This window comes from Vidua macroura, chromosome 31 (assembly GCF_024509145.1).
Source record: "Vidua macroura isolate BioBank_ID:100142 chromosome 31, ASM2450914v1, whole genome shotgun sequence".
Lineage (NCBI taxonomy): Eukaryota > Metazoa > Chordata > Aves > Passeriformes > Viduidae > Vidua > Vidua macroura.
Window position 1 is genome coordinate 24,906 of NC_071601.1, and position 27,306 is coordinate 52,211.

Sequence of the window (27,306 nt, forward strand, 5' to 3'; positions counted from 1 at the left end):
TGCCATCCTCTGAGCTTTCCCATGCTGCTCAGACAGTGCAAATCAGGATATGCAAACTGAAATGCAGTCATCTTTTATATTTGAAGGAACAAATTTACACTGTTAGTAAACAGAAATAATAAAACATTTTTCTTCTTTCAGTAAATACTTGACTTGGCCTCTGGTAAGGCTGAGACACAACAGCTAAATTTACAGTAGCCAATCTACACTTGAACTGTATTTAAATAGGGTCAGGACACAGACCTAAAACCAAGACCCTAATAATCTACATGGTTATAATGCTGGCTAAACTCCTGGCACAGCTTTGGCCTAGAGCAGGCAGACTCTCAGATGGTGACCAGTACACCAGTACAGTTTGGGATTTAGCAAGCACAGGGATCTTTTAGAATTTGAAGCCTGGGTACATCCAGCCCATTTTTAGAGCTAAAATGTTAAACACAATCTATGCTGTGGCAGTTGCTGAAGGACCAGAGGTGGACACAGGAAGTCTGATCCTCAGACTGAGGTTAAGTTTTGGGCCTCCCCAGTTCTCCACAAATGTGATTTTCCACACTGGTTGATTTTCACTGTTGCCAGACTAAGCTCATTGGATTTCCTGCCCTCATTCCAGGCGTCTTCCTCTCCACTGTCACAATGGTTGTTCTAAGGTATCCTACATGAGAAAGCCATTTGCATGCCATCTCAGTAGTGGAAAATCAAGAGAAATTCATTAAATTTAATGGAACAGAAGAGAAAAATAATGTGTTAAAATGAAAATCATCATCTTTACTTTCCTGGTATATGGCATGAATGAGAAGATAATCTTCTCAAAGGCACCAAAATATATTTGTGATTTCTAGTTCCGTTTCTACTAATAAAGGCAACAATCATTACCTTGTTTTTTGACATATAGAGCTTAGATATTTATAAAATTATTTACTTGAAAATGGGAATTATTGAAAATGTCCACTTCTTAAAAAAAAAAAAATATTTCCACCACACTCCATGATCTCACATACAAAGTCACATAGGCAAAGGTTTAAGATGCCTTTGGAAGTTTCCAGCCCTAGAAAAAATTCTCTCCCAGTAATCTTACTGCCTTCAGTGGGCTCAGCCTAGCAAGATAACCACATTTTATTAACGATACCTGTGATGTAGGATCAGCTCACAGCAGAGGTCATTAGTGGAATTTAACGCCTTTACCACTCAAAAAAAGCCAACTCAAATACAACTGATGCTACATCACCCACTATTTACGGCACATTCCTTTTGTTGCTAGGTCAGGCATCAGCTAGATCAGTTAGGGATGGACCTGATGTGCACTTACCCATTTGATCAGCATTTTGAAGGACTTCTCACTTATTGAAAGGACATTGAAAGCTAGTCGTGAGTAGATTCAAGGTTTAAATTATTGGGGTTTAAATTAACGAAACATCAGCTCTGTCACCATTCTTGATCACAAATGTGGAGTGCAACTCCCACACTGCACTTACCCAGATAGGTGAACGTCCCCAGCTTGCTGTCAAGATGCCAATCACAGCTCCTGTGGTGTCCGTACGAAGGTACCAACTGGAGTGACTGTCCCCTCCTTGTCCCACAGGACACCACAGCCTCAAGGTGGGCAGGGAGATCCTTGTGTTCCACCAGCAGGTAATTCCCAGCCTTGAAGTTGCTAAATGTCACTGAATACTAGAGAAGAGGGAACCAAAAGAAACATGTCTGAGTCTGTGATTAGAGCTCCATGGAGGGCAGCATAAAGGGGTAAGGAGGGTGGTGCTCCAGACAGGCAATATGTGTTGAAAACAGGAAAATAAATGCAAAACTAAGCAGGAGGTGATGGTAAATGCAGAAAAAAAATCAACTCCCCTCATCACCTTTGAAAGGTGAGGAGGATCAATGTCTTCTGAAAACTGTGCTTCAACACATCTTAAGGCAGTAAAAGTCCTGTTGGTTCCTAAGCACCACACTGAACTTTCCCCTAAGAGATCCAAAATCATCAAGTGTCCATGGCTAGGTGGGACAGGGCTTGGAGAAACCTGGTCTAGTGGAAAGTGTCCCTGCCTATGGCAGGGGTTAGAACTGGATGAGCTTTAAGGTCCTTTCTAACCCAAACCTGTCCATGATTCCATGACCTTCCTGCTCCAGGTGACTACTGAGAACTTATCTAAGAGATAAGCGAGAGCTTATCAGTCATCTTATCTAAGCCTATAAATACAGAGAGACTTTCTCAGTGCACTTAACTCTATTTTTTTTTCTCTTTGTTCATCCAAAGAGATGAAAGCATGATTATCTCTTCCAGATATAATTTTGAAATTAAAAACCTTCCCGTATTACCTGGAGCTGTTTGCTGACCAAAGGGTTGTCAAATGTCAACGTGTATGTCTCTTTATCCAAGAGAAGAACCATCCAGCCATACAGGTTTGATAAAGTATCAGGGACATAATTGACTGTGTTTGACTTATTCCTACTGTCAGTCACAGTTAAATTATAGGGAATGTCTGGAGCCTCTTTTCTGCAGGAAAAGAAAAAAAAGTAATTACATTTTTACATTGAATTCTGTTATTCTGCAACCTGCACGGTTCTATTTTTATTTGAATTACAGTAGCTGTGCTGGATCTCCCCTAGAATGTGTTTCCATTTTTGTACTTCTTTATAAATGCCATAAGAAACAATATTTTGCCCCAAGTGCTGTAAAAAGAGAAAGAGAAAAGGAGAGATGCAGCACGTAGGAGTAAAGGAAGAGGAAAAGAGTAGAGCAGGGGCAACAGCCAGGGTACCAACTTCTACATTGCCAGAGTATTTTCCCTCCACCAGACTCATGGGCCTCAGGTCCAAATGTTAGGATCTTCATGAAATTTGGTGGAGTCTTCTTATTAACCTCAGCCCAGGCTGGGTGGGGCTTGGAGTAACCTGGTCTGGTGGAAGGTGTCCCTGCCCATGGCAGGGGATTGGAATGAGGTGATATTTAAAGTCCCTTCCAATCCAAACTATTCTGTGATTCTGTGATTATTCACTCCCAACTGAGTGGTCAAAAGTTTCAAAAAAATTCCTGTGTAATTCAAAGAACTGGTCTCTGCCTGCAGTCAAAGCTGGGGCTGCTGAGGGCTGATTAAATTCTTCACAAAATGGATGAATTTTTAGCACAGCAGTTCTTCTGATCATCCAAATGAGAACTCAATCCCCTTTTTCACTAGAACTTGGCACTCCTAAATTCTGACCAGTCTAGTCAGGACAAAAAACCCTTACTGAACAGATCAACATTAGCTCTGATATCATGAGGAGTCATAAACCCTTTAGATTTAAGGTTGTAGTAGATTCCTCTCAGTTTTGGCATTTGAGCTGACAATAAGCTTTAAAAATCCCCTCTTTTAAGCATCCCTTGAATAATTTTTCTCAATATTTGAAGCATTATCTTACAACTACACATCTCAGCATATTATCTAACCTCTCAGACTGGATGTGGCTTGCTAACACAAGACAGTGCTAAAACTCGTGTCATCCTGCAATTTGCCTGTATTTGCAATTTTTGGCTGGTTTGTGACTTTTTTTTTTATCCAAGTGCTTTGGAGATGATGCAATATCACCAGACCACTCATCCCAGATATATTTTTCTTTTCTCTTTTAAAATCAGTTCAGGGATTTTTAATTTTTTGGTTGATGTTGTTGTTATTCTAGTGTCTGTCACTTTGTCAAAGCGCTTTCTGGTTACCCAGAAACATTCATCTGAGAAATACAGCTGAGAAACAGCAGTGGCAAAGCAAAGTGTGAATCAGCAAAGAATCACTCAACCAGAAGATATTGGCAGACCAATGAAACTGGAAGGAGTTTATAAGGCTTAAACAGCTTTTGTACCACTAATAAACCTCCTGTTATGGGCATTAACTGGACCAGGATATTAGGCTGCTAATTAAGCAAGTAAATGACAACAAGCACATTATTGCCACAGCTATCAGCACCTACACAGGTATTCTAGCAGCAGAAGAACATCACACATAATGCAAAATTGTCTTGCACATCAGAAGGAGCCTTATTGACTTGCAAAGATGCCCAATGTCACAGCAAGTGACAGACACTCAGACCCATCCTCTCTGCAGCATAAATTCACATGGTTTTACTCTTTATTTATTTTAATTTTCATCACCAGAGGATTCTGAAGAGCACAGCTTGAATCACTTTTACTGGTGGACTCTCCCCAGTACTTCCAGGAGAAGTAAAGACAGAGAAGAAAGCTTGGAAAGGACAATCCTTCTGGGATACAAGCCTAACCTGTTAGAAATTTATGTGGCAATTCCACACCAGCCATTCCAACAACTAGTGAATGGGAATGTGAATTCACAGACTAGTGAATTAACTGTGAATCCATTTATGTTGGAGACCAATATTTAAAAGACCCCAAATAAATATCTTAAACTGCATAGCGAACTTCCAGATGGCTACAGTGAAGTGAAATATATCTTTTCCTGTGTGTCTACTTATAACAGACAAGAATCATAGAATCATTTAAGTTTGAAAAGAACTCTGAGATCATCGAGTCCAACCATTAACCCAACTCTGCCAAGGTCACCTCTAAACCATGTCCCAAAATGCCACATTTACATGTGTTTTAAATCCTTCTAGGCATGGAGACTTAACTCTATTTTTAGAGATTTATGAGCACCACTGCCCCACGAAGCCCATTTCATGCCTGACTTCCTTTTCCATGAGGAAATTCTTTCTAATATTCAATCTAAACCTCTCCTGGTGCATCTTAGGGCCATGCACTCTTGTCCTGTGCCTTGTTCCCTAGGAGCAAAGCTTGACCACACCTCCACACTCTGTCCCCGACTGTCCCCTCCTGTCAGGGAGTTGGGCAGAGCCAGAAGATCCCCCTTGGGCCTCCTTTTCTCCAGGCTGAGCCCCTTTCCCAGCTCTCTCAGCTACTCCTGGGGCTCCAGCCCCTTCCCAATCTCTGTTCTCTTCCCTGGACATGCTCCAGCCCCTCAATGTCCCTCTTGTCATGAGGGTCCCAGAGCTGCCCCCAAGCCTGGAGGTGTCCCAGCAATGCCAGCACAGGGGACAGGCACTGTCCTGTTCCTGCTGGAGACACCTGTGCTAGGACAGCCCAAGTGCCATTGGCCTCTTGCCCACCTGGGCACACCTGACTCATGTCCAGCTGAAAGCCTGTTCATGACCCAGGGAGGAAAAGGAGCAGGAGATACCTTATGGCCTGGAATCTCTAGGGTTTTCTTGACCTGGAATGTTGTGTCCTTGTGTTTTACATGCGTTGCTTGAGGTGTTGCCACCCATAAATTAATTTCCCACTCATGACAGGCTGCCCACAACCAAACCGAAAATTTGGGGAACCCAGAAATCTTCTCAGCTCAGTGTACAAGTTAACCAGTGCAAGGACGCAATAAGCCTGAGATACATCCCCTTGAAAGGATGTCAGTGTGTTGTTTTTTCACCTCCATGCCAAAAAGGCACCAAAATGGAAGTACCCTACTAATGGAATTACCAGCCACAATTAGCACCATTTCCATTTGCCCTAAATAGCCAGTGATTTCACTGTGCCCTAAATAGCCACCAATCTACCTCTCTTTAATGCTAATGAAGTAGAAGAGCGCTGGCGCACAGGAGTGCGTCTAATTCAGAGGATCTGAGGGAGCCTGCACGCATCATTAACGTGGAGAGCTTCATTATCAGAGGAGAGCCTTCCCCTGAACTTCTCCTGGCTTTATTTGAAAGAAACTAGGAGGCAATGGTCTTAATGCAAAATTAACCCTCCCTTTAAACTGCTGGAAGCCTTTACAAACTGTAAAGGGGAAAAAAAGGATGACTCATTGTAAAGGCTGTATTTTTTATATTGAAGCAGGTTTCAATTAAGGAGCAATTTGCTTTAGAAATATGGCAGGATTACTGGATAGGGCTTTACAGTCTGAGCCACAATTTACCGATTGTCACTGTATAAACTGTTATATAATTTAGTTCAAATGCATTGTGTAGAACTGCTCAACAGATATGGGCCACAAAGGATTTGTTAAGCCAATCAACAACATGGAGTAGAACAAATATTAACTCTCCTGTTTATGCTTACCATTAACTTATTTATCCTAAGGGTCCATATCTGTGTGTATGAAGGCAGGCACTCTGTTTAGCTCTAAATGCTTGCTGTTTGTGTAATAATCCATTATGATTATCCCTCTTCAAAAACAGGAAACAATTTAGCATTGAACTTCAAATGGGACACCAAATGTTTATATCAAGAGTCCATGTTTATTGTTGGCCAAAGGGAGGCTAATTCCAAATTATAACCATATCAAACACTTTACAGGTTTAATCCTGGGCCCCAGACCAGTTCACTTTATTTTAATTGCCAAGAACTAAGAATTTTCAGCTGTTTTCAGTAAATGTGTATATCTTTGTTGAGATACCAAGCTCATTATTCAAATCTGTCTTTTATTATGAATCCTTAGTAGCAGAAATTTTTTTTCATGCATGAGTCTTTTAGGAAATAACCACATCTTTGACCCTGATCCTGAGTCACCACCACAGGCTGAATTTTAAGTAAAAGAAGAATTGGGATGGTTTCCCAGGAATAGAAAGGGTTGTGACTGACAAGCCAAGATGGATTCATTCAGAGTAGAATTTCAGTTTGCTATGCCTGACGTCCAAAATCCCCTATGTTCTTAAAACATTTCCCCAGATCCTACAGTTTACAAGGTGATGTTTTCAGGAAAACTAAAATCAGACAGGAATCCTGAGCTGGAAAGTGATTGGTAAACAAATGGTTCAAATGTCTGCAGTGCGAGCATAGCAAAGACCAGAGTAGAACTTCTTGGTCACTCTGCTTTTCCCACATGAGGTAGAGCTCAGAAGAGTCCCTGGAAATGTCCAGTGCCAGGTTGGATGGGGCTTGGAACAACCTGAGGTAGTGGAAGGTGTCCCTGCCCATAGCAAGGGGTGGAATGAAATGATCTTGAAGGTCCCTTCTAACCCAAACCATGCTGTGATTTTAGGATCAATATGTTGGTTATTACAGGGAGTCCCAGCTGATGCACCTGGCTCATAAGATCCATCCAACGGACTTGCCAGATTTCTACTTGCCAGGAAAGAAAGCTTAGGGCCAGCAAATGTTGCCTCAGTGTTAAATTCATCTCCCTGCACTTAGAAATACCTCAGATGATGATCAAGCTGAGGGAGAAGGCTTAAAGAAATATCTTGTCTTGCATACTCATAACACTGTGCAGGATCTGGCTTTGCTGCCCATACCTCTGACTGCAGGGTGAATGGAAAGGTGTCCTCCACTGGGAAACAAATTTCTCTTGGTAGGATGTCTGAAATGCCAGAAATGCAGGAGAGTAAAAGCTGAATCTCTAAAGCTGAGCTGATGAGTTAGTAACTGAACAGTCAATAATTTAATATTTGCCTTCCATGTTACATCACAGGAGCCCTCAGAGGATGGGTTATGGGGGACAAGTGACTGTGTAAGCTGCCCCCTGTGTGGGTACAATCATGTACACAGGGAGGACACATGGCCAGAGAGGGACTGAGGACATTGAGAGAAGAATCGTGGTTGTCAGGGTGTTACACAGCAGGGAGACGTTCAGCTGAGTGCTGAACGTCAACTGAGTACAAACCACAGAGAGTAAATATCAAAGGAAAAGCAAAACTAAAAGCATCTGAACTCTCTTCACAATTCAAACACACAGAGGCAGGGGGACACCAACCCATCAGCAGTGGCTGGGTTTGCAGCAGAAATGCGTCACACAGAGAGGGTGTTAGAGCTGATTTAGGAATGAAACCTAAAATGTTAATCTTTTGCTCTGCATCAGAAGAGGGAGACAATAAAAGCCTTGAACTACATGACTGGTGCTGAGCAATTCCGAGGCTTCCCCAGTGAGAAAAGGAAAGCAAATTAGAGGGACTAAGAGGGAAAACTCCCTTTTGGCAGGCGCAGCCACCAAGTGTTTGGAGTCCCCTTCGCCGCAAGGTGCTGCCAGGCTGCAGATTATTCTAATGCTCTCCTCTTGTAAAAATTATGCATAATGTGAAGAAACTTTGAAAGTCACTTAATCATGTTATGACAATTTTTTAATGAAAATTTGTTTTAATATTAATAGAGATACATAGTTTCATGATAATATGGGTAGCGGTGGCATTTGGAACAGCCGTTTCTAGCCTGCAGCCATGCTGTGCTGTGCCATAGCATAAGCTGTGCTTCAGACTACTCAATAACTTTCTCACATATAAATTTATAAAGACTTTTATAAGCTTCAATTACATTTTTAAAAGACATAAAACCCCTCTTTAAAGTGTGCTTACGTGACACATTAGTTTAACTTTCAACTGGACTTTGTGAAGAAGGGTTTTGTTACAGCAGTGCTAGCTTGGAAATGAATCCCCATTTCCCTGGAAGTTGTTAAGCGAAGTAGTTCAGGACAGAGAGTCACAAAATATTCAAGATAGTAGTTCTCCTTTTCAGAAAAGAGTTTCCATACTTTTTCTCTAACAAAACACTCTTTTTCTCCCAAGCACGTATTTTATTTTGGGGAAAAGTGTCAATACAACACACTCATCCTGGTAAATTAAACGGCACAAAGATAAAGAGTCAATTGACCACATTGTAGCATTAATAATTAAAATTGTTCCAGATATTCTTTTAGCTGGCACCAAACAGCCCTATCCCTGACAGCTCCCAGGCAGGGGATCTTTCCTAAAGGTTAGTGCTGATGCAATATCCCTGATGTTTTGGAGACTGAGATGGTTGAAAATATGGCCATGTCCAATCCTTGTCAGTTGCTCCTGAGGTTGCTGAGATAGAAGTTGCCATACTAGGTCTCCCCTCTTAAAATCCATTATTTGCCTCAACCTTCAAGATTTTTGGAGCTGGAATCCCATTCCTGAATTTCAGGATATGAAAAAAAACCCACCATCTCAAGGTTCTCATGCTTTTCTTTGAGGTGCACAGAAAATTCATGTTGCAGACCTGACAGGTCTCATATTCCATGGCCTGGTAGAGCACAATAGAAAGATTTCTTCCAGAGAGATTTTTAACCCTTTTCTTGACAGAAACTAAAGACAGCTAAGCAGCAGTGCTTTTTTCTTTTTATTGAGGTGAGATGGATCCAAGAAGAACTTGTTAGGAAATTTTTGCCTGTCCCTCACCTATCTTTATTCTCTTTACTCAACCTCTGCCAATTGCTCCTAGTCATGTTTTGCTGTATTAATCCCAAACTATTCCCTTTTTATTGCAAACACTCTCCAAATACATCTGGACAAAATTCACCCATTCTCCTTCTTCCACCCCCTCATCCTCTTGTCATGCTGTAGATATTTTAATGACTTTTACTCTTCATCCCCTCCAGCTCCTTTTATTCCCCATCCTGGTCCTCTTCCAGGTTCCTTTTGGAGCTCTGTCTATCTGAACAAAGCCTCCTTGACTCACTACACTCATTTGGCTGGATCTGACAGTCTTTCAACTTAACATGATGATGATTTGGTTGCTGGGAGCTGCTGAGGAGAGAGGATCTGGAAGCAGCACAGAGAGGATGCTCACAGTCCCTGGGGTTACTCTGCTGAGCACACAGTCCTCAGGAGGATATGCTAACAGCTGGCTTCTTCTTCTCAGACTGCCAAGAATCTTTGATGCAAATTGACTCCCAGCTCATGCAGAGGAATAATAAAGAAGATAAATAGAAGGTACTTGCATGAAATAAAACCTTCATTGAGAAGTCATTGATATGACTAATCATCGAATCCTGGAATGACTTAGATTGGAAGGGACCTTAGTTCCAACCCCCTGCCATGGGGAGAGATACCTTCTACTAGACCAGCTCCAATCCCTGTCTAACCTAGTCTTGAGCACTTCCAGAGAAATTCTCATGCAGTTTACTGGGAAGAAAAAAATTAGGTCTGGTACGTGTTCCAGAGTTAACAGAAATGGTGCAGATTAACTCCTTCTTGTGCTTGTTCCTTACCCACCTTTTGATGCCAGGAGAAACAAGGTGTATTAAATATCTTAACTGTCATGAATTATTAACAATTACATCGTGGCAGTACCCAAATGACTCTACAGGACCCAAATCACTCTACAGGCAACATTTAGAGAAGCTGCATCCACCCACACAGCATCAGCCCAAATATCTTGCAGTCCATTTCATCAAGGTAAACACAGACTAGAAAGGGAATTAATTTCCCCAAGACCTCAATGTTAACTACTTAGGAAAGACACCAAGCACAGTTTTATTTTGCCTTCTACCCAGTATTCTTTTAGTTACATCAGAATGACTCCAAGCTCTTAAATTTTTGCAGACATTTGGTTTCATTACGAGACACAGTAATCACATGCAAAGCCTTCAGGTAACTCAAAGTCTTATAGTTTTCTCCTTCAATGGAAAAAGCTGATTAGTCTTTTTCCTGTTTGGGAAGGGGTTGGGGTTCTCCCCTTCCTACTTCTAAAACATTAATTATGAGGCAGACATGAATAATTAACAGCCCTCTGACAGAGCACTTCAGGATTTCTGCCTGTGTACTGCTAACCTGAGACAGCAAAAAATTGATAATTTTTCAGGTTTTTACTCCAAAAGAAGAGTGAAATACTGAGCATGGGACTGGGAAGGGAAGATGAGCATGGCAAGAAAAGCAGGAGTGATGTTTAGATCTCTAAAAGACTTTTTCACCCTTTTTCCTACATCAGAAATTTGCAAATGTCCTCCCTTTGTGATAGAAGTGGTGGCAGTTCTTGGCTGAACAGCATTCCTCCACTGGATCCCCTTAGCTGCCAGCTGGTGAAAGGCAGGGAAATTCTAGCCTGGGGAGACAAGTGAACTGGGAGCTGTCCAGCCACCAAAGCTGATAGGAATTACCTGGCTGTACCCCAGGACTGGATTTTTATTAGAGTTCTTTCTAATTTCCCAAGCTACCAAATTCTTCAGTGTGAATGTCAGATTTGACACAGCATCTCCAGGAGATCCTTGTCCTTCTGCCATGGAGTGACAGGCCATGGGAGATAGCACAGCAGACTAAGAGATGCCATTGACATCTCTTTAGACCTAGTTTAGGACCAAGCAGAGAGAGGCAGCAGTCCTGGAACTGAGCTCAGACCAGAAGCAATCTCAGAATACCACATAGAAGCAAAATCCACACTGTATTTTGGGAGATGGAACAATTACTTACAAGTGAAGAGCCATACGGTGGAAAACAAGGTCACTGTCACAGACACTGCCACCAGAAGCTTGGCTGAAGTTGGCACTGGCTGTGCAAGATGCTGCCAGGATATCTGTGGAAGGCAGGATGTGACTTCCCTTCTGTCCCGTGGTGGAGCCGTCAAGGTCCTCAAGGATGGCAGAGTGAGGAAAGGGGAAGGACACTTGGAAAGGAGAATTGGTGAAGGTCAGATGTTCAGCTGTCACTGTAAACCCACCTGTGGGTGACAAGCAGCATTTCAAAAAAACAAAATGGTCACTTCATGTAATGGGCCTGAAGACAACTCTCTGGAGGAAAAGAGACCAACTTCATTCCACCTTGCCTTTGGAAAAATGTCTGATGGGTCAACAAAAATGGGGAGATGCAGGAAAATAAATGGAGATGGTTGTAGGAATAGCTATTGCTGTGCCAGACCAAACCTGCCCAGTACCCTGCTGTGGTTCAGATGCAGGTGCTGCTCCTGGCCCTACCAGCATTTCCTCAGTGACTCCAAACACTTCTTCACAGGCCCACAGCCAAAATTACAGTGACTCTTATAGATCCTGTCTGCCTGTTTTTTTAGAGGTGAGTACATGGTGTAAAAGTACTTGACTCTTGTGCGTATTTGCAGCACCTGGCAGAATAAAGCCTAGGCTGAAAAGTGAGTCTGGGGGATTTTTTCACTACTGAAACATAGATAGCTACAAAAAAGATGAATATTCATGCAGGCTAAACTTTATGAGCACATTAATACTTACAGAAATGTCAGAAAATCATTGCCCCATGGACTGTAACAAGTCCATTTTGGCAGGAGTGCCCTACAACACATGGGTTACTATTTGACTGTCCTATTCCCAGTTTTAGCCTGACTAAACCAGATTTTACTATTCCTCCTGTCCTTTGATCTCATCTCCTGAAATCCTTTTCTCTTCTATATTATTGTAGGGCAGTCTTCATTTATATAAAAATACATTTTATTACAATGCACAAGGCAATTGCAGCTGGAACATTCTTCAAAGAGCCTTTGAGTACCTCTTCAAAGCTCAGAAGGATGCTTAGTTTACACATTATCTTAGGCAAATTCACCTCAGGTTTAGGTTGGCCTGAGGTAGCAGTTTGGTGAAATTCTGTGAGGTTGTATCATAGCTTTTAAAGAAATCATCACTCTTGAAATTTTACCTCTCAAAATGAAGATGCAGAAACAAGGCAGTGTATAAAACCTCTTTCCACTGAGAAAACTGTATCAGTGCAAAAATCAGGCTACATTTGTCTTAAAATAAATGCAATATGTGTGATGAAGTCAACTGAGTGATGAAGCCACATCCAGAAAGACGGGAGAACCTGAAATCTCAGCCTGTGCAGAGGAGTTATCAATGGTCATATGTGGAAACTGTGAACTTGTAATTGGAGGGGAATCTCGGGATTTGGGAATCCTGAGAAATAAATATAAATCAGACTCACCCTGCCCTTGGTAACAGTCAGAACAAGTCCTGATCGCTGTGCAAGTGTTCACATCAAAGTTCCTGAAAGCTGTATTGGAGATGAAGAGCTGGTATCTTTTGGGAGTCTTCAGTCCTGCAGACATACAGGTCCTATCCTGAAATGGAGAAATGAAGGAAACATCACCATGTGAATCATAGAGTCCTAGAATGGTTTGGGCTGGAAAGGACCTTAAAAGTCACCTCATTCCAACCCCCTGCCATGGCAGGGACATCTTCCAGAAGACCAGGTTCCTTCAAGTCCTGTCTAACCTGGCCATGAAGATTTCCAGAAATGGAGCATCCAGGATGCAGCAGCTGGGAATGCAAGAGTGTGATTGCCCATAACTGTGGAGTTATGTATGGACAGATGTAAGCTAATGTTTGGCAAATTCTGACAACACCTATCTAATTCCCCACTTGAAGCAGGTGATCGCTTTTAAGGGCAGCTTGTTACCCTTTGTTTGAGTTGTTGCATAGTAGTTATGACTGGACATTCACTGGGGAGAAAGAATCCACCTAAAAGCCACAGTGTGTGGATTTTTACATCCCCATTTTACTTTACCTTTTTTGTCCAGCAAGTGCAAATTTTTCCTACTCTGCAAAGCTGACCATTCTATTCTGCAAAGATGACCATTCTTATTTCTGGTCTAAGAAAAATCTGAGCACTGAAATTCAAAGGGATTTTGTGTGATTTGGCATGGGGACACACTCAAGCCAGGCTCTCTGAAAAGCTCTAGAGGACTTCAGGGTCTATTAGAACTTAAAGAACCAGAAAGGAAGAACAAAAGCCATGGGAGATGAAAAACAAAATCGACAAACTGGATTTTGGGGTGATTGTAGTCCATGGCACAATGGAAGTGTACAACCCTCTGCCAAACTCTCTTGGAAATGGGCTGGAAATAAAGATAGAGTTAGTGAGCAGCCTGGAGGAAGAAGGGCTGGCAGGAGTCTGTGATACTGTTTCTGAGGCCAATGAATACTTGTAGACTATATCTCAAAAGCCATAGTAAAGAATCAGTCAAGAAATCCACCCTATGTGAAAACACCTGCAATTGAAAAGAAAGAATTTAATGGACTCGCATAAGTAGATTATTACTTCAAAGAGAAGGTGCTATCTTCAATCTTTGTAAGACACAGTGGTTCCATCAGCTATTTTATTCTGAGGCCAAAACATCAGGAGTGATAGTCGTGGTCCTCGGACCATCCTATTCCGAGTCAGTGCTAAGCAGAAATCCCTCGTTCCTGGTAACAAATTGCTCAGAAAGTCTCTATTGGCTTTTTTCTTACACTTCTCGTTCCTCCAGCCCACACAGTTTTCTATGTCTTTAATTAATTAATTTTATTTAAACAAATAGCAAATAGACCAGTGTGAGACAATAATTCCTCCCTTGTGTATCTCAGAACTCTTGCTTTTTCCAGGAAGAAATGCTTCTCCTTAAATGGTTCCACAAAGACAATGAGTTGCTTAATGAGAACATGGAGGAAGCTTTCTGGATGTCTAGGAAGTTAACAAAAATCTTTCACTTGGCTTTTACAGTCCTGGATTTAGCCCTGTCACTAATGTTTCAGTGGGTCAAAGCCTCAACTTTTCAATGCCCTGATATTTCCAGAAAACAATCTTGTTTTAAAAACACTTTTTTCCAAAAAGTGGAAGGGCTAACAGAGAGGAATATCCAAGGTTCCCATTAAATTAATAAAGTTTTAATTGATATTAAAGAGACATCATTATTAAAGGGAGAATTACATACATTAAGATGTAAATTATGACAAGGAGGCTCTTATCATGAGATAATCAAAGATAATCACCCCCCTGAGGTACTGCAAGAAACAAGGCACAGCATGAGCGCCTCTAAATCTCTTAGCAAGTACAACATTGGAGTCCTTCCATGGATCCTGCAAAGCAAAAACAAAGACACCCACCCCTTGGTATCAGAGAAATTCACTTGGACATCACTGGGACACTGCAAGGTTGGACAGGTGAAGCCAGAATTTTATCTGAACCATCTACTTAGAATAGACCTGCTAAGGAGGTTCCTTTCTGTGAGCTTCTAAAGAAAACTCATTTAAAATACTTTTTTTCTGCCAGTCAGAGAGAAAATTAATTTAATGAACAACAATAGAAAACTGAACAGGAAAAAAAAAAAGCCCTCAAAATCATGAACAAGCAGCTGCAGCCAGTTGTAACTAAAATTCCACTGTTATCCATGTTATTAATCTGTTAACAACCTGGTAGCACCCAAAGGACTTTGTCCAGCTGCCTAAAGAAATAGTGTGAGAAGAACATATTTACTGCATAAATAAAATTACATTTTGTCAGTATTTTTCATTCTCAAGTAAAAAAAAGTAACACTCTGTATTCCAGGTGGACCAATGATGCTGAGAGGGAGCAGAGGAAACCAAAGTGTTAACAAGGATAGAAACCAAAGCTGGTGTTGCCCCTCAGTATTCTCAAATCACTAAACTAAACCCACTTGTGCATAGTTAAATGGTGCTAAATGCAAAAGGTGTACAGGAATTTGTGTTAGAAAAGCTTGATTAAAGAAAAATTATGATTTTGCTCAAAAAGTAAGGTTTGGTGAAATTCCAAGATTTTTCTGAGACCATATCAATCCTGGAAAAAAAAAATTAGTAGGAAAAAAATTTGCACTTGTCTTGCTAAGATCCTTCAGCTTTTTGTGTTTGTGATTTTGCTTTCACTTTTGAACATTGTTTTAGAAAGAATATACAGGATTATGCCTTATAATGTGAAATTTTGTACTAGATTCTAATAAAAATAGGAAAACCAGAGTCCTTGTTTCAAATTTGCTTTAAAAAATTCTTTAAAACTTCCATGCTGAAATGAAAAGATGTTGGAAAAAAAAAAAACAAAAACCTGTAGAACCGTGTTGGTTGGAAAAGCCCTCTAAGACCATGGAGCCCAACTATCAGCACAACACTGCCAAGGCCAACACAAAACAATGTCCTAAAGTGCCAACATTTACATGGTTTTTAAAACCCTCCAAGTGATTCCACTACAGCCCTAGGCAGTCTGTCCCAACACTTGAAAACATTTCAGTGAAGATATTTTCCCCAAAATCCAGTCTAAACCTTCACTGGTGCAACTTGAGGGCATTCCCTTATAACCTGCTTAAAATCCAAGCTTTTTCCAAGCTGCCATGGAGCAGGGGCTGTTCTCCAAGTTGCTTTCTTATTTCTCCAAATTCCTATTGAAATGTTGCTGTGAGACTTAAGAGACATTGAAATTCCTTTCAGTTCTTACCTTTTGCCCAAGGTGTCCATTTAAAACACTATCAGACACAGAGGTGTTTCCCAGGCTTTCCACAATGTCAATGCCAAAATCTTTGCAAGCAGAAATCCAGAAATGCTGGAGTTCAAGGTTCCTGCTACTGAAAATCTACATGAAAGGAAAATAAAATAATAATAATAGATATCATCATCAAATGATAGAATGGTTTAGGTCAGAAGGAACCTTAAAGACTATTTTATTCCAACCCCTGCCATGGACCCTTCCATTATCCCAGGTTGCTCCAAGCCCCATCCAACCCAGCCTTAAACACTTCTGGAATGGAGCACCTAAAAGAAAGAAGATTGTTTCTAAAGGGAGCCTATGGAAAGAAGCAGAAAAAAAAAACTTAGTTATTTGTGTATTCTAGGTCAGTCACATACAAAAAAATTACAAGTTATGCAGAGAAAACAAACAACAACAACAATGAACCTGCAAATCACCCTTTTACTTCTTTTCATACAAATAGCCTTTCCAGAAAGGAAACACATCAGCCTGAAAAATCACACTGAAAAACTGGACACCTTCAGAGGAAGAGTCATAGGGATGGGTGAGGCTATAAAACCTTACAGAGAAACAAATACAAACTGTTCAGGTCATCAGACAGGAATTAATAGGATCACAGGGTCCAAACTGTGACTATGGGAAAAAACATGACATAATAAAGGGTGGTGTGGCTTTTAAAAATCAGATTAATTAATAGTGAGTCATATTAGCTGGAGAACAAAGCTAGACAAATTTAAATAAATAAAAAGTGCAAAATTTTAAGAATAATAAAAAAAAAACCATTTAAACCATCAGTTCTATAAAAGTAATATAACTACCTATTACAGTCTTCATGAACAGCTCAGATATACTTGGAGAATTTTTTATTTGGCAACATGACCTAATGGAATGAGGTTGGAATGAGATGGATTTTAAGGTCCCTTCCAACCCAAACCATTCTAAAATTCCATGACTGCAGTGGCAGACAGATGCTAGATGATTACAAAGAACACCGGCTGAGGAAAGTAGCACTGATTCTGAAGCAAAAAGAATTCACACAAATCAAGTTTCTGGCCCTTTCATTTGAACAGGAGCCTCCAGGTGAGGATATGGACAGAGAAGCACAAGAGCTTTTAGTCAATCAAGCTTTTAGACAATCAAGTGTGGAGATGAGATACTTAGAAAGATCCTGAGCATCAGAAGGCAGCAGAGACAAACATACCTGTGCTCCCCCATGGCAGCTCCAGGCTGTGAAGTTGTTGAAGTGAACATGACTGTCTGGCACATACTCTGGGTATACCAGCAACCCGTGCCTGTTTAGGAAAGAAAGCCATGGAGACTGTTCCTTTACAGTGCATGTCCTGGTGAGCAGGTTTTTCTATTCATCATATTTGATATCTAAAACCTTAAATCTGTAACATTGTCTGCATGGGACTTTATTTCTTAAAAGCAAAGTCAAAAGTTTTCAGTGTTAGACCTATCAGAGCTAAAAAGGAGCATGTAGTGCCACTGAGAGGTTCTCACTACAAAACACCCCCCCCATGCTCATGAGTTTTTAGCCAATGTCACCTTCAGGTAAGCCTGACATGGATCTGGACAGATAAGGCTCTTCTTCATCTTGGATTCAGCTAACTTGGATTACAGCCCAAATGCATGCATTTGGTTTGACCTTCTCAGAGATTAAAAATCCAGATTAATATCCAGATTAACTCAAAATTCAGGTCACCTTAACCACTGATTTTCAGTACGATGTCATTTTTTAATTCTCTTCCCGTTTTAGGGAAGTACTGGTTAAAACTTTTGTCAACAGCTGTTCCTGGATACTAAAGGAACAATTGTTGCATGAAATGTCACAGAACCATGGAGTCAGGGAGTGTTGGAAGGGACCTTAGAGCTCCTCTCTTTCCACCAACCTGCCATAGGCAGGGACATCTCCCACACCGATTCTGCCCTTCTCCAGACAACTCTGCTTGCAAGAGACAAGGACCTGAAAGTGTGCAAAACTGGGGGGAAAAGTCCTGAAAAGAGAGGCAAGGCCTTTTCTGCCCACTACTGCAATTATAGATGGCACAACCATTTGCTGAAGGAAAATTTCTTTAACCAAATTCCCCAAGTACCTTGTGCAGGAGTGAGCTGTGTTCTCACTGAAGGACAGGAGACGCACTCTGGATGGTCCCTCAGGGGAGAGATGAAAGAAATAGCCATACCCAGCACCACACACTGTGTTACCCTGTAGAGAGAAATATGTAACTATGAAAATAATATTACCACAGATTTCTGGAAATTAAAATCAATTTAAGAAACACACAAATTAAAATCCCAGCTGTAGTCCATTCAAATTATGGTAAACTGGCTGGTGGATACTGGTACCTCATTTCTGCATCCCCAGTCTTGTCCTGTTTTCACTTTGACCTTGGGCCAGTTGTAAAAATACTTCTTTTTAAACCAGTCAAGGAGCATTAGCCAAGCAATAGAGACAAACATCAGAAAAATGGTGTTGTCACAAATCTTCAAGAAGTAGGTAAGAAAAAAATGTGTTGAAAACTTACATCTATAAACTCCTTTCTACATAGGAAATGTCAGGAAGGAAAAGTAAATCACAAACTAATCCCAAAGATAAATCACACACTAATCAAGTTTATTGGTTTCCTTCTTAGTCTCAATATTTCTCCTATCTCCCAAAGCAAACAAAGCACAAGGAAATAAAATGAATATTTGCATTGAAAAAGTGAGACTCCTAAAAGTCAAGAGAAACCAAAGAACAACATCTTCAGGATATGTCATTGACTGATCAATTAAACTTCCTTACACCTGTGGTAAATTATGTGGTTTGGATAATTTTTATAGGTCATAGGAAGATGTGCTGTAAATTATTGTCATTTAATATCTCTTAAAGAAATTGCATTCTAAATTCTGTGCTTGAGTTACATTATTTGTGTTGCAAATAATAAAATAATAAAAATAAGGGGACATAAAGTCTGACTGGCCTTAAAATTAGGAGTTTGGTACTTACAGAATGTGCATTAATTAGGTTATATGAGTTGTATTTGGTGTGTTCTGAACTTTTCTACTCCAGGATAAAAAACCTGCTCTTGCCAGCTTAATTTGGAGAGCAGTCAAGCCTAGTTGGGTTTGGGTTGTGTCCATATAGCAATGTCTTCATGTGTGCACCTGTGCATGATCCCTCTCACCTGCCTTAGGTGTGTGAAAATTTGAAGTCCAGGCTGGTAGATTTTAGCTCCCTTTCTAGGGAAAAAAAAAAATAATAATAAGACATAGGCATGTGCAGAAGGCAATGCTTTTGGTCTGTCCTTAGACAAAATTAATTGCTCTCTAGAGGTATGTGGCTCTCTGAGGGGGGTCTAGGATGGCCTTTCTTGCAGCTCTAAGGAGGGCTTGCTCTCTAAGATCAGGTCTGACACCACCACTCCCATTCATAGGTCATTGGACAGTGTTAAAATACTAATGACTTTTTGGTCCCTGATGGTCCAAATCAAAGCTGAGCCTGGTGACCTCGAGGTGAATCTCTCCAAATACCAATTACTTTCTTCTGACCCATCCAAGTGTGCTCCCTGCAGTCCTGATCTCTGACATCTGTCAAGGAATAAAGTACTGAGACCCAGAGCTCTGCTTTCTCTATCCCCTGGTAAAACTGCTGCTTTTTCTGAAAGTGTAGCCACAGAACCTTTTTCTTTAACAAAACACTTCTACAGTCCAGTCACATAATTTCCAGGATATTTTACTTGTGACTCCAATCATGCGTTCTACAGATGATTCATAAGGAAAAAAAAAAAATCCCTGCATATTTATTCAGCCAGCTCGTGGCTGGAGGCAGGGGTTTTAAGCAAGCAGGGAATTTTGTGTGGAAATCAATTCTTTGTGGAAGTCAGTATATTATGAGTGTCCATGCAACCAAAATTCCAGAGAGAAATTACCTCCCTGAGCATGCCAAAAACCTGGAGGTATGCACTGCAAGTCAGTAAAATCAAGTGGCTGATGTTTTAAGTGTCTCTTGACCATACAACTCTGCTGGTGTAAATATTTCCTGAATTTCTTTTAGATAGCTGGGACTCAAAATGTTGACCTTCAAGATGACATTAAAGTTCTGGACAGTGTTCCCAGCACCGCTCCCACAGTTTCAGAGCAGGGCAGGATGTGAGTAGTACTCACAATGTGCCTGCTTTGGTATGGGTCCACTTGGCAGGAAAGGGTTTGGGAAAGATCTCAGCAGGGATGAAACGATGGGAAAACAGTGCCAAACAGATGCAGCTTCACCTCTTTGGTCCTTGGAGAATGGTTGGATGGGGTGACACTAGGGAACAAATGCATTTACCAACAGTGTGACAATCAGTCACTCCTCTGACACGAAGACACCAGCTGAGCTCCACCCCGTTCATTCATCTGAGCTGTTTCCCAGTCCTCAACACCAAGGCAAGAAAGAAAAGGGAGGTTCTTGCTGGATTTCTTAAACCCAGTCCATATGTTGTTATGCATGTGCACCGCATGCTGGCTCTGGCATTTCAGGGCATTGAATGTTTATGGATTGGAACAACAAAAAAAGCCAAAACTCACCAGGCCCAAGAGAGACAACATAAAAAGATAAAAACCTACTTTTTAAGTTATTTTTTCCTGCACACAAAAAGAAAACTAAGGACATAGGGTGGATGTTTCAGTGAGAAAAAAAGCCAATATCATAGAGGAGCATCTTCAGTTCCTTGCGCTGATAGCATTTAAAAAGTAAAAAACCAGCCTGCTAATGAGATTGTCCATGACATTAAAAACTGATAACCTGGGCTTACACACTGTGTTTAAAAAAAAAATATATACTAACCTTGTAATAATCAGTTTGCACTCATACTGTCTGAGTATAAAACTATAAACCTGATTCACCAGTGCACTTAAGAGCTAAATGGAAACCAGTGGGACTTGGGTCTCCAAATGTCTTTGTAGGCTCAGGTTTGAGTGACTGGTCTATCCCAATTTCCACACCGTTTAGGCCACCACTGAATTTCAAGGAAATTTAATCTGTTCAGCCACCGATGCAAATTTAAGCTCCCAAGTAAATTGACTAGTTATGAAAACATTACTGCAGGTCTCACTGTGGAAAGGCTTAATCCATCATGCACAGAAAATGTTACACAGTTTGGACCTAGAGCCCTCTGCAGTCCCTGCCTTAAAGATTGCAGCCAATAAGTTAAAACCAGTAACCAAAATATGGAAATCTGAAAATAAACAAAAAAACAAACACAAAACCAATAACCAGAAAGACTGACAAACACCTGAATTCTAAACTGGGAAAATTTCTATCTCATGTTCTGGCCTGAGAACCAGGCAGGTGGAAGATGAGTCTTTCCCATTACATTCTTCAAATGGAAGTTTGAAGATAAATAAACTAGGATTATAAATACCTAAAAAGCTTGAGTAATTTGATCTGAGAATTTTCATGAGAGAAAACGTGCTAAGACTACAGCATCATAATGCTGGTGCTGTACCAGCACCCTGAGAATTTAGTGATTATTATTGCACTTAGAAAAAGCCACCAGTTCTTTTGCCAGGGAGAAATGTGACCTTTTTCTCTTAATATCCCTGTGCTTTGCTGCCTTCCTGAGCACTGCTTGCTCCTGTTGTACAGTAAGTGCAGTTAATAACAATTTTAAGCTGGGCAACTTCTTCGAGTTTTCGTTTTGCTGCTGCGACTCCTCAGACATTCCACTCCTCTAGATGATGAAGGTCATCAGCAACCATGTGAGAGCCATCTGCTACCCTGCCTGGAGCAGCACATCTCTGGAGAACAGAAAGGACCCCCTGATATTGGGGTGCACAGCCACAGCTGTAGCTTTATATCTACAAACTCACGTGAGCAGAGAAGGATAAATAAATGTGCTGAAAACCCAGCACAGCCAGTTCCCAGGAACCCGTGGAGGTAATTGCAGCAAACCTTTTCAAAAGCTGAGCCACTGGCGATGGAGTGAACAGCTCCAGGGTAAGTCAGTGCATGACAGTACAAAACTCTGTGCTTAGCGGAGCTGAAATTCTCATGATTCTGCCTAGCTGTTGTATTTTAAAACCATATTTGATGGCCTTAAAAATGATAAATATGGCCTCGAGGGAATTGCAGAAAAGTTCTCCTTCCTCGGTGCTCCTGTCTTCATAAAAACATAGGAAATGTGTTGGTCTCTTTTTTCACCTTCAAATTTAGGTGTAAATCTTTCTTCATAGAGCAGAAGCCCCGGGGGTGATTAGGTCTTCACAAACAGTAATTGGTTTGGTTACTGGGGGTTAACAATAGAACAGGTTGGGATTATTTTTTTTAATGAAAATATGCATTTTTCACTACTGAAAGTGTGGAAAGAAAGGTCAGTTTCAATGTAATTTCTTAAAATAGTTGGGAAGGAAAAGTAGTTTGAAGTTGATGAAAATCATATTTTTCCACTAAACACATAAAAATGACTCTTTATTCTGAAGTGTAAGACCAAAAAAAGAGTATGAACTAAGAGAGAGCATCAGAGAATTAGTGAATAAAAGTATTTTTTCTGAGCTCAGCTTTTTGATGTGTGGCAGTTCTCTTTAAAAACCTGGTGGTTTATTACCATTTAGAATAGAGAAGCTTCGTTTCTTTCAAAATCAATGTCATTTTCATAGGACAGGGAACACGTTCTCTTTCACAGCCCAGAATGCAAATCTTCAGCTGTATGGTCAATGTGATTTTAAATCCAGACAGAGGTGTAATTGATGCTGCTGAATTTTAGTGATTTTGCAGTCAGTCCATTAAAATTGAGGTTTTTTTTTTTAATAATGACATAAATCCTAGAGAAGCTGAGGCTAAACTTTTTCCAAGTTTTCTGAATCTGTGAGCATTATAAAATAAAACAACATTTTAAAGGACCTCAGGATGAATTCTCTCACTGTAATATTCCATTCCACTCAAACACAGCAAAATTCTCAGTAATAAATTTACCCAGGAACATAATTTATTTTGTAATATGCACTTGTTTCAATATCCCATCACAAGCACAAGTTCTGACAGCTCAGCCAAGAAACAAATATTGTGTATGTGAGCTCCCAGATAAATGAAACTCTGTGTCTTTCTGATACCTTTGATTAGAAAGGAAATGTTATGTCTTACACCAGAACTTCTTACCCTGATGTGGCTGGCAGGAGCCTTGATGTAGATCCCTGCTGGTGACAGTGTCTCAATATTGGATAAACCATCAGTTACAGAAAGGCCAAACACTATGTTGTTACTAATGTTGTTCTCCTCTTCCAGTCCCTCACCTTTAAACGAAAAAGATATGAAGAAAAGGAAAAATGAAAGATAAAAAATAAAAAATAAGAGGAAGAAAAAAGAAAAAGAAACATAAATGTACATATTATTCATTATTCATATTATCATGATTCAATGTATCTATTATCATGATTCTCATTTCAATACACACGAGTCCAGATTATATTCACATATATTTCCCTGTACGAGGTATTATATGTGACTATACCACAATAATATATTCTGGACTGCACGTTTATGGTAAAAATAAATAAAATATGTATTACAAAGCAGATTTACAGTTGAGAAAAGAGGCTCAGAGTGGTTCAGAGTGGGAAAGATGCTCACCTATGTACACACAGGCATGCTCCTGGCAGTACTAGAATTCAAAGTCTTCTTTACCTCCTGTCTCTGTTCACTGCCCTACTTACATGTAAGAAAATTTCTAAACACCTGAAAAACACCTGGTGCACCTCTGCACAAAAGTGGGGGGTTGCCCCTCTAAACAATAGAGTAGGAGAAGAGAAAGGGAAAAATCAATCAACCAATTGATCAGACAACACAGACCTCTTGTGGTGCCCCAGATCTAGTTACAGTATAGAAATTGGAAGAAGAAAACAAAATAAATATTTTTTTTAAACTGCATTGTAAAGAAATGGGCCACCTAATGGCAAGGAGTGGACAGTCCCATACAAGCCAAGTCCAAATAAGGACACATGGATAGCATAAGGGGAAATGGCCTTAAGTTGCTCTGGTGGAGGTTTAGGTTGGATATTAGGAGAGATTTCTTCACCTGGAACAGGCTGCCCAGGGAAGTGGTGGAGTCACCATCCCTGGGAGTGTTTGCAGCCATGGAGATATGGCACGTGGGGACATGGTTTAGTGGTGGGCTTGGCAGGGTCAGTTTAGTGGTTGAGCTTCCAGAACATCCAGACCTTGGAGGTCTTTTCCAACCTTAATGACTCTATGATTTTATGATCAGCACTGCTGCTCTTCTGGAAGCAGAATACAAAGTGGAATCCTGTGTGGAATCTTGTGTGGAATGCATAGGCCATTCTCTCTGGCCTACATTAGGAGCAAATCACACCCATCTAGTTTTGTTTACCCACCAGAAGTCATTATCTTCAAATACACCTGTTCAAGTTCTATTCCTAATACAGATCCCTTCCCAAATAATTACTACCCGAAATATAAGCCACTTGACAAGAAAACCTGTGCCTCTGGTTGGTTTTCAGGATAGCAACAAATACTTTTAGCCTTTCCTCAGGGAATCATCTTTCTCAGTTTTTTCCAGTCTGTATGTACTACAAACAATGCTACTACTAGAGCATGAACAAGATCCTAAAGAAGTCTTTTTGACAGCCATACAGGATTTGAAGGTTTTGGCTTTCAAGCTCAGACCTTGTGTGTCAATAATTTTAAGTCCAGAGTGACATTTTTTGATAGTCTTGCAAACCCTCTGAAAATAAGAATTTTAGGTGAAATCACTGAGAGAATTCAATTCCAGAACTGCAAAGACCAGCTGTAATAAATATTCCTTCATGGGCAACAAAATTATATATAAATTAATCCATCAGACTGGAGCTGCTGACAGTGAAGCCATTAAAAGCATCTTGAGGATAAGGTGTGCTCAGGCTGAAACTTCAGCTCAGCTCTGAGTCCTTTAACTCAGACACAGATCCCAACACGAATGAGCCAATGGATGCCAGAAGCTTGGAGGTCCTGCTCTGCTTCCCCATGGCTGCAAGGGCTCTCTACATCAGCTTGGGCAAGTCCTTGCATCTCTCTGAGCCAGCTTGCTTCATCTGCAAGGTGTGTGTAATCACATCAGGTTTATAATCTTCCCTTTTTAAATCATGACATATCACTCCTCATTATGTTTATACACAGCACCCAGCACAGGAACTTGCTGTGTGTGGGGAATTGCAGGATCAGAATTGAAGGTTTTCTTTTTTTTTTCCCCTCTGTTTATCTCATAATTGGTCATTTTTATCCCATCTCTTATGGAAAACAAAAATCGAGCTATATCTTTAGGTATTCAGGCAACATGAGAGCCCAGCAGAAGATGCTTGAAATCAGTCTCCTGATGGTTAGTTAGGAGAACTATTTTGTTGTTTAACATTTTTGTTGCTCCAAGCTCTGGTTTATTTAAGTGCTAAATCCTCTGGTTAACTTTTAACATACGCTTTCATTCCATTATCTTTGACATCAAACGACTGAAGTTAAATGTAATATTCTCTTAAATGCTTCATTGAGTTGTGGTCTTACATATGGTATAATGACACTTTTCCAAAGACAGATGAATCAATCCCCTAAAAAAAAATCTACTATTTTTCCACTGAAAAATAATTGATCCCGATCAAGTGAAGACTGACCTGAAGAAAGAGAGCTGGTCAAATGGAAGTAGCTGCTAGGAATTGTGTGTGGAATTGTGGGAGCTTTATTCCAAATTCACTGACACCAGAAATTGCAGAAGATGTAATTAAAGTTCTCAGAGTACAGTTAAAGATCTGCCATTCTTTCTTCCAAAGCATTTTCATGCAAATGGGAACCAGCACAAGCTGCTGTTGTATGTAGTGTTGATATTTGCCTGCTTCACTTACCCAGGAGAAGCCCATGGCCTGAAATGTTGTAGAAAACATTGCTGTCCACACTGAGGTTGGAGATCCCACTCAGACGGAGGCCTTGGCCAAAGGAGTCCAGAACACAACAACCACGGATGTAAGAGTCTGGAAGGAAGGGAGTGGTCTGAGCACAAATCACTCTGCAGATTGAGGGCAGATATTTTACACCCCTTCTCTAGCCAGGCATGGTGACCTTGCCATCATCCAGATCCTGGCCAGTGCTGCCTTCTGCCACCAGGAAGCCCTGACCCTCACTCAGTGATGAAGATGGCACAGGTCCCTTCCAAACCAAACCATTTTATGATTCTGTGAGAGGTGCAAATGTACCTTAGGAAGGGAAAATCCATTCAGCACCCTTAAAACATTCTTTGAGCCCGCCTAACTTGCCCTTACCACCACCAGCCTTCAGAGCCCTCACTGCCACTTCCACAGAGATGAATTTGGCACTTAACAGTGACAAAGTCAAAAGAACTTAATATGCTTCTTATCCTTTGGGCGATAAAATTAAATGTTGGCCCCTGCAACTAGCCAGCCCTGAGCCATTTTTGGGCTCCCTCATAGTGTCTTAATGCATTCATTTCCAAAGCTACTCTCTTCTACATCAAAAGAGCAGTGAAGCATAAAAAAAAAAAAAAAAATTTAGGAAGAAGCAGAGATAGAAAGGAAGTGAAGCAGGTGAAACCACTCTGTGACTTGGGCTTAGACTAGAGGTGAGGGGTTTTTTTTTCACAATTAACAATTCAATTTGCCAACTGATTCAAGAGCCAAGCAGGTTTTGGGCAGGAGAAGGTAGATATCTCCAGTGCAGGCAACTCACCTGCCATCCAGGTGCTGCCAGTAACAGTCAGGGCACTGCAGTGGCGCCGGAACGCTTGGCCCACGTGGCGGAACTGGACCCCCTCCAGCTGGAGCCGGCTCGCCTGTCCCTGGAAGGCCTCCACAACCACGATGGCTCCCAGGTCCCGGGAGCCCAGCTGCCTCTCACTTTTCTTGTACAAACACCCAGAGTGACCTAGGACACAACCCAGGGAGAGCTGTGAGTGGCACCCTCCCCATGGGGTGGGACATGCAGGGGGAGATCCTCCCCACTGACCCAGTGAGACTCCAATTCCAACAGGGATCTGAAACATGGGCCCAAAGACAACACAGGCAAGCATTTCTGATGTCCCTCAAAATAGGCATGGTTCTTTCCCTAAAAGTCTGGACATTTAGGAGGGAAATGTATCAAAACAAGCAGGAAGCTGTAGTTTTATGTCTTGGACAGCTCCTTGGAGTTAATTTTAGATAATTGTATGCATGAGGAAGAGGGATTTGACATTGATTTCCCTTAGGTGAGGTTCTTGAAAAGGAGGCTGGGTATGGATATATAGAACTAAACTGAAATGAGGCATTCTGTTGGTTTCTTTTAAACTCTGTTCTCCTGACTCTCCCTGCAGATGGATGGGGAACTGTTGCTACCCATAGTTTCATGACAAGAATAGAGATTAGGGAGAAATTCTTCCTTGTGAGGGTAGTGAGGATCTGGCA

The 27,306-nt window shown here is 40.9% G+C and overlaps 1 protein-coding gene across 1 annotated transcript in view; it reads right to left on the minus strand.

Moving 5' to 3' along the window:
* Nucleotides 1-27,306, minus strand: part of PKHD1 (PKHD1 ciliary IPT domain containing fibrocystin/polyductin) — a gene marked incomplete at its 3' end in the record, with an annotated part of 158,500 nt that overhangs the window by 24,276 nt on the left and 106,918 nt on the right. The window contains exons 39-48 of the mRNA XM_054001685.1: nucleotides 26,597-26,791; nucleotides 25,759-25,884; nucleotides 23,033-23,166; nucleotides 18,009-18,121; nucleotides 17,114-17,204; nucleotides 15,883-16,017; nucleotides 12,604-12,739; nucleotides 11,134-11,380; nucleotides 2,314-2,491; nucleotides 1,473-1,668 (exon numbers count right to left, since the gene is read on the minus strand). Coding sequence (XP_053857660.1) covers nucleotides 1,473-1,668; nucleotides 2,314-2,491; nucleotides 11,134-11,380; nucleotides 12,604-12,739; nucleotides 15,883-16,017; nucleotides 17,114-17,204; nucleotides 18,009-18,121; nucleotides 23,033-23,166; nucleotides 25,759-25,884; nucleotides 26,597-26,791 — 1,551 coding nt within the window. The remainder of the gene's footprint in view (nucleotides 1-1,472; nucleotides 1,669-2,313; nucleotides 2,492-11,133; nucleotides 11,381-12,603; nucleotides 12,740-15,882; nucleotides 16,018-17,113; nucleotides 17,205-18,008; nucleotides 18,122-23,032; nucleotides 23,167-25,758; nucleotides 25,885-26,596; nucleotides 26,792-27,306) is intronic.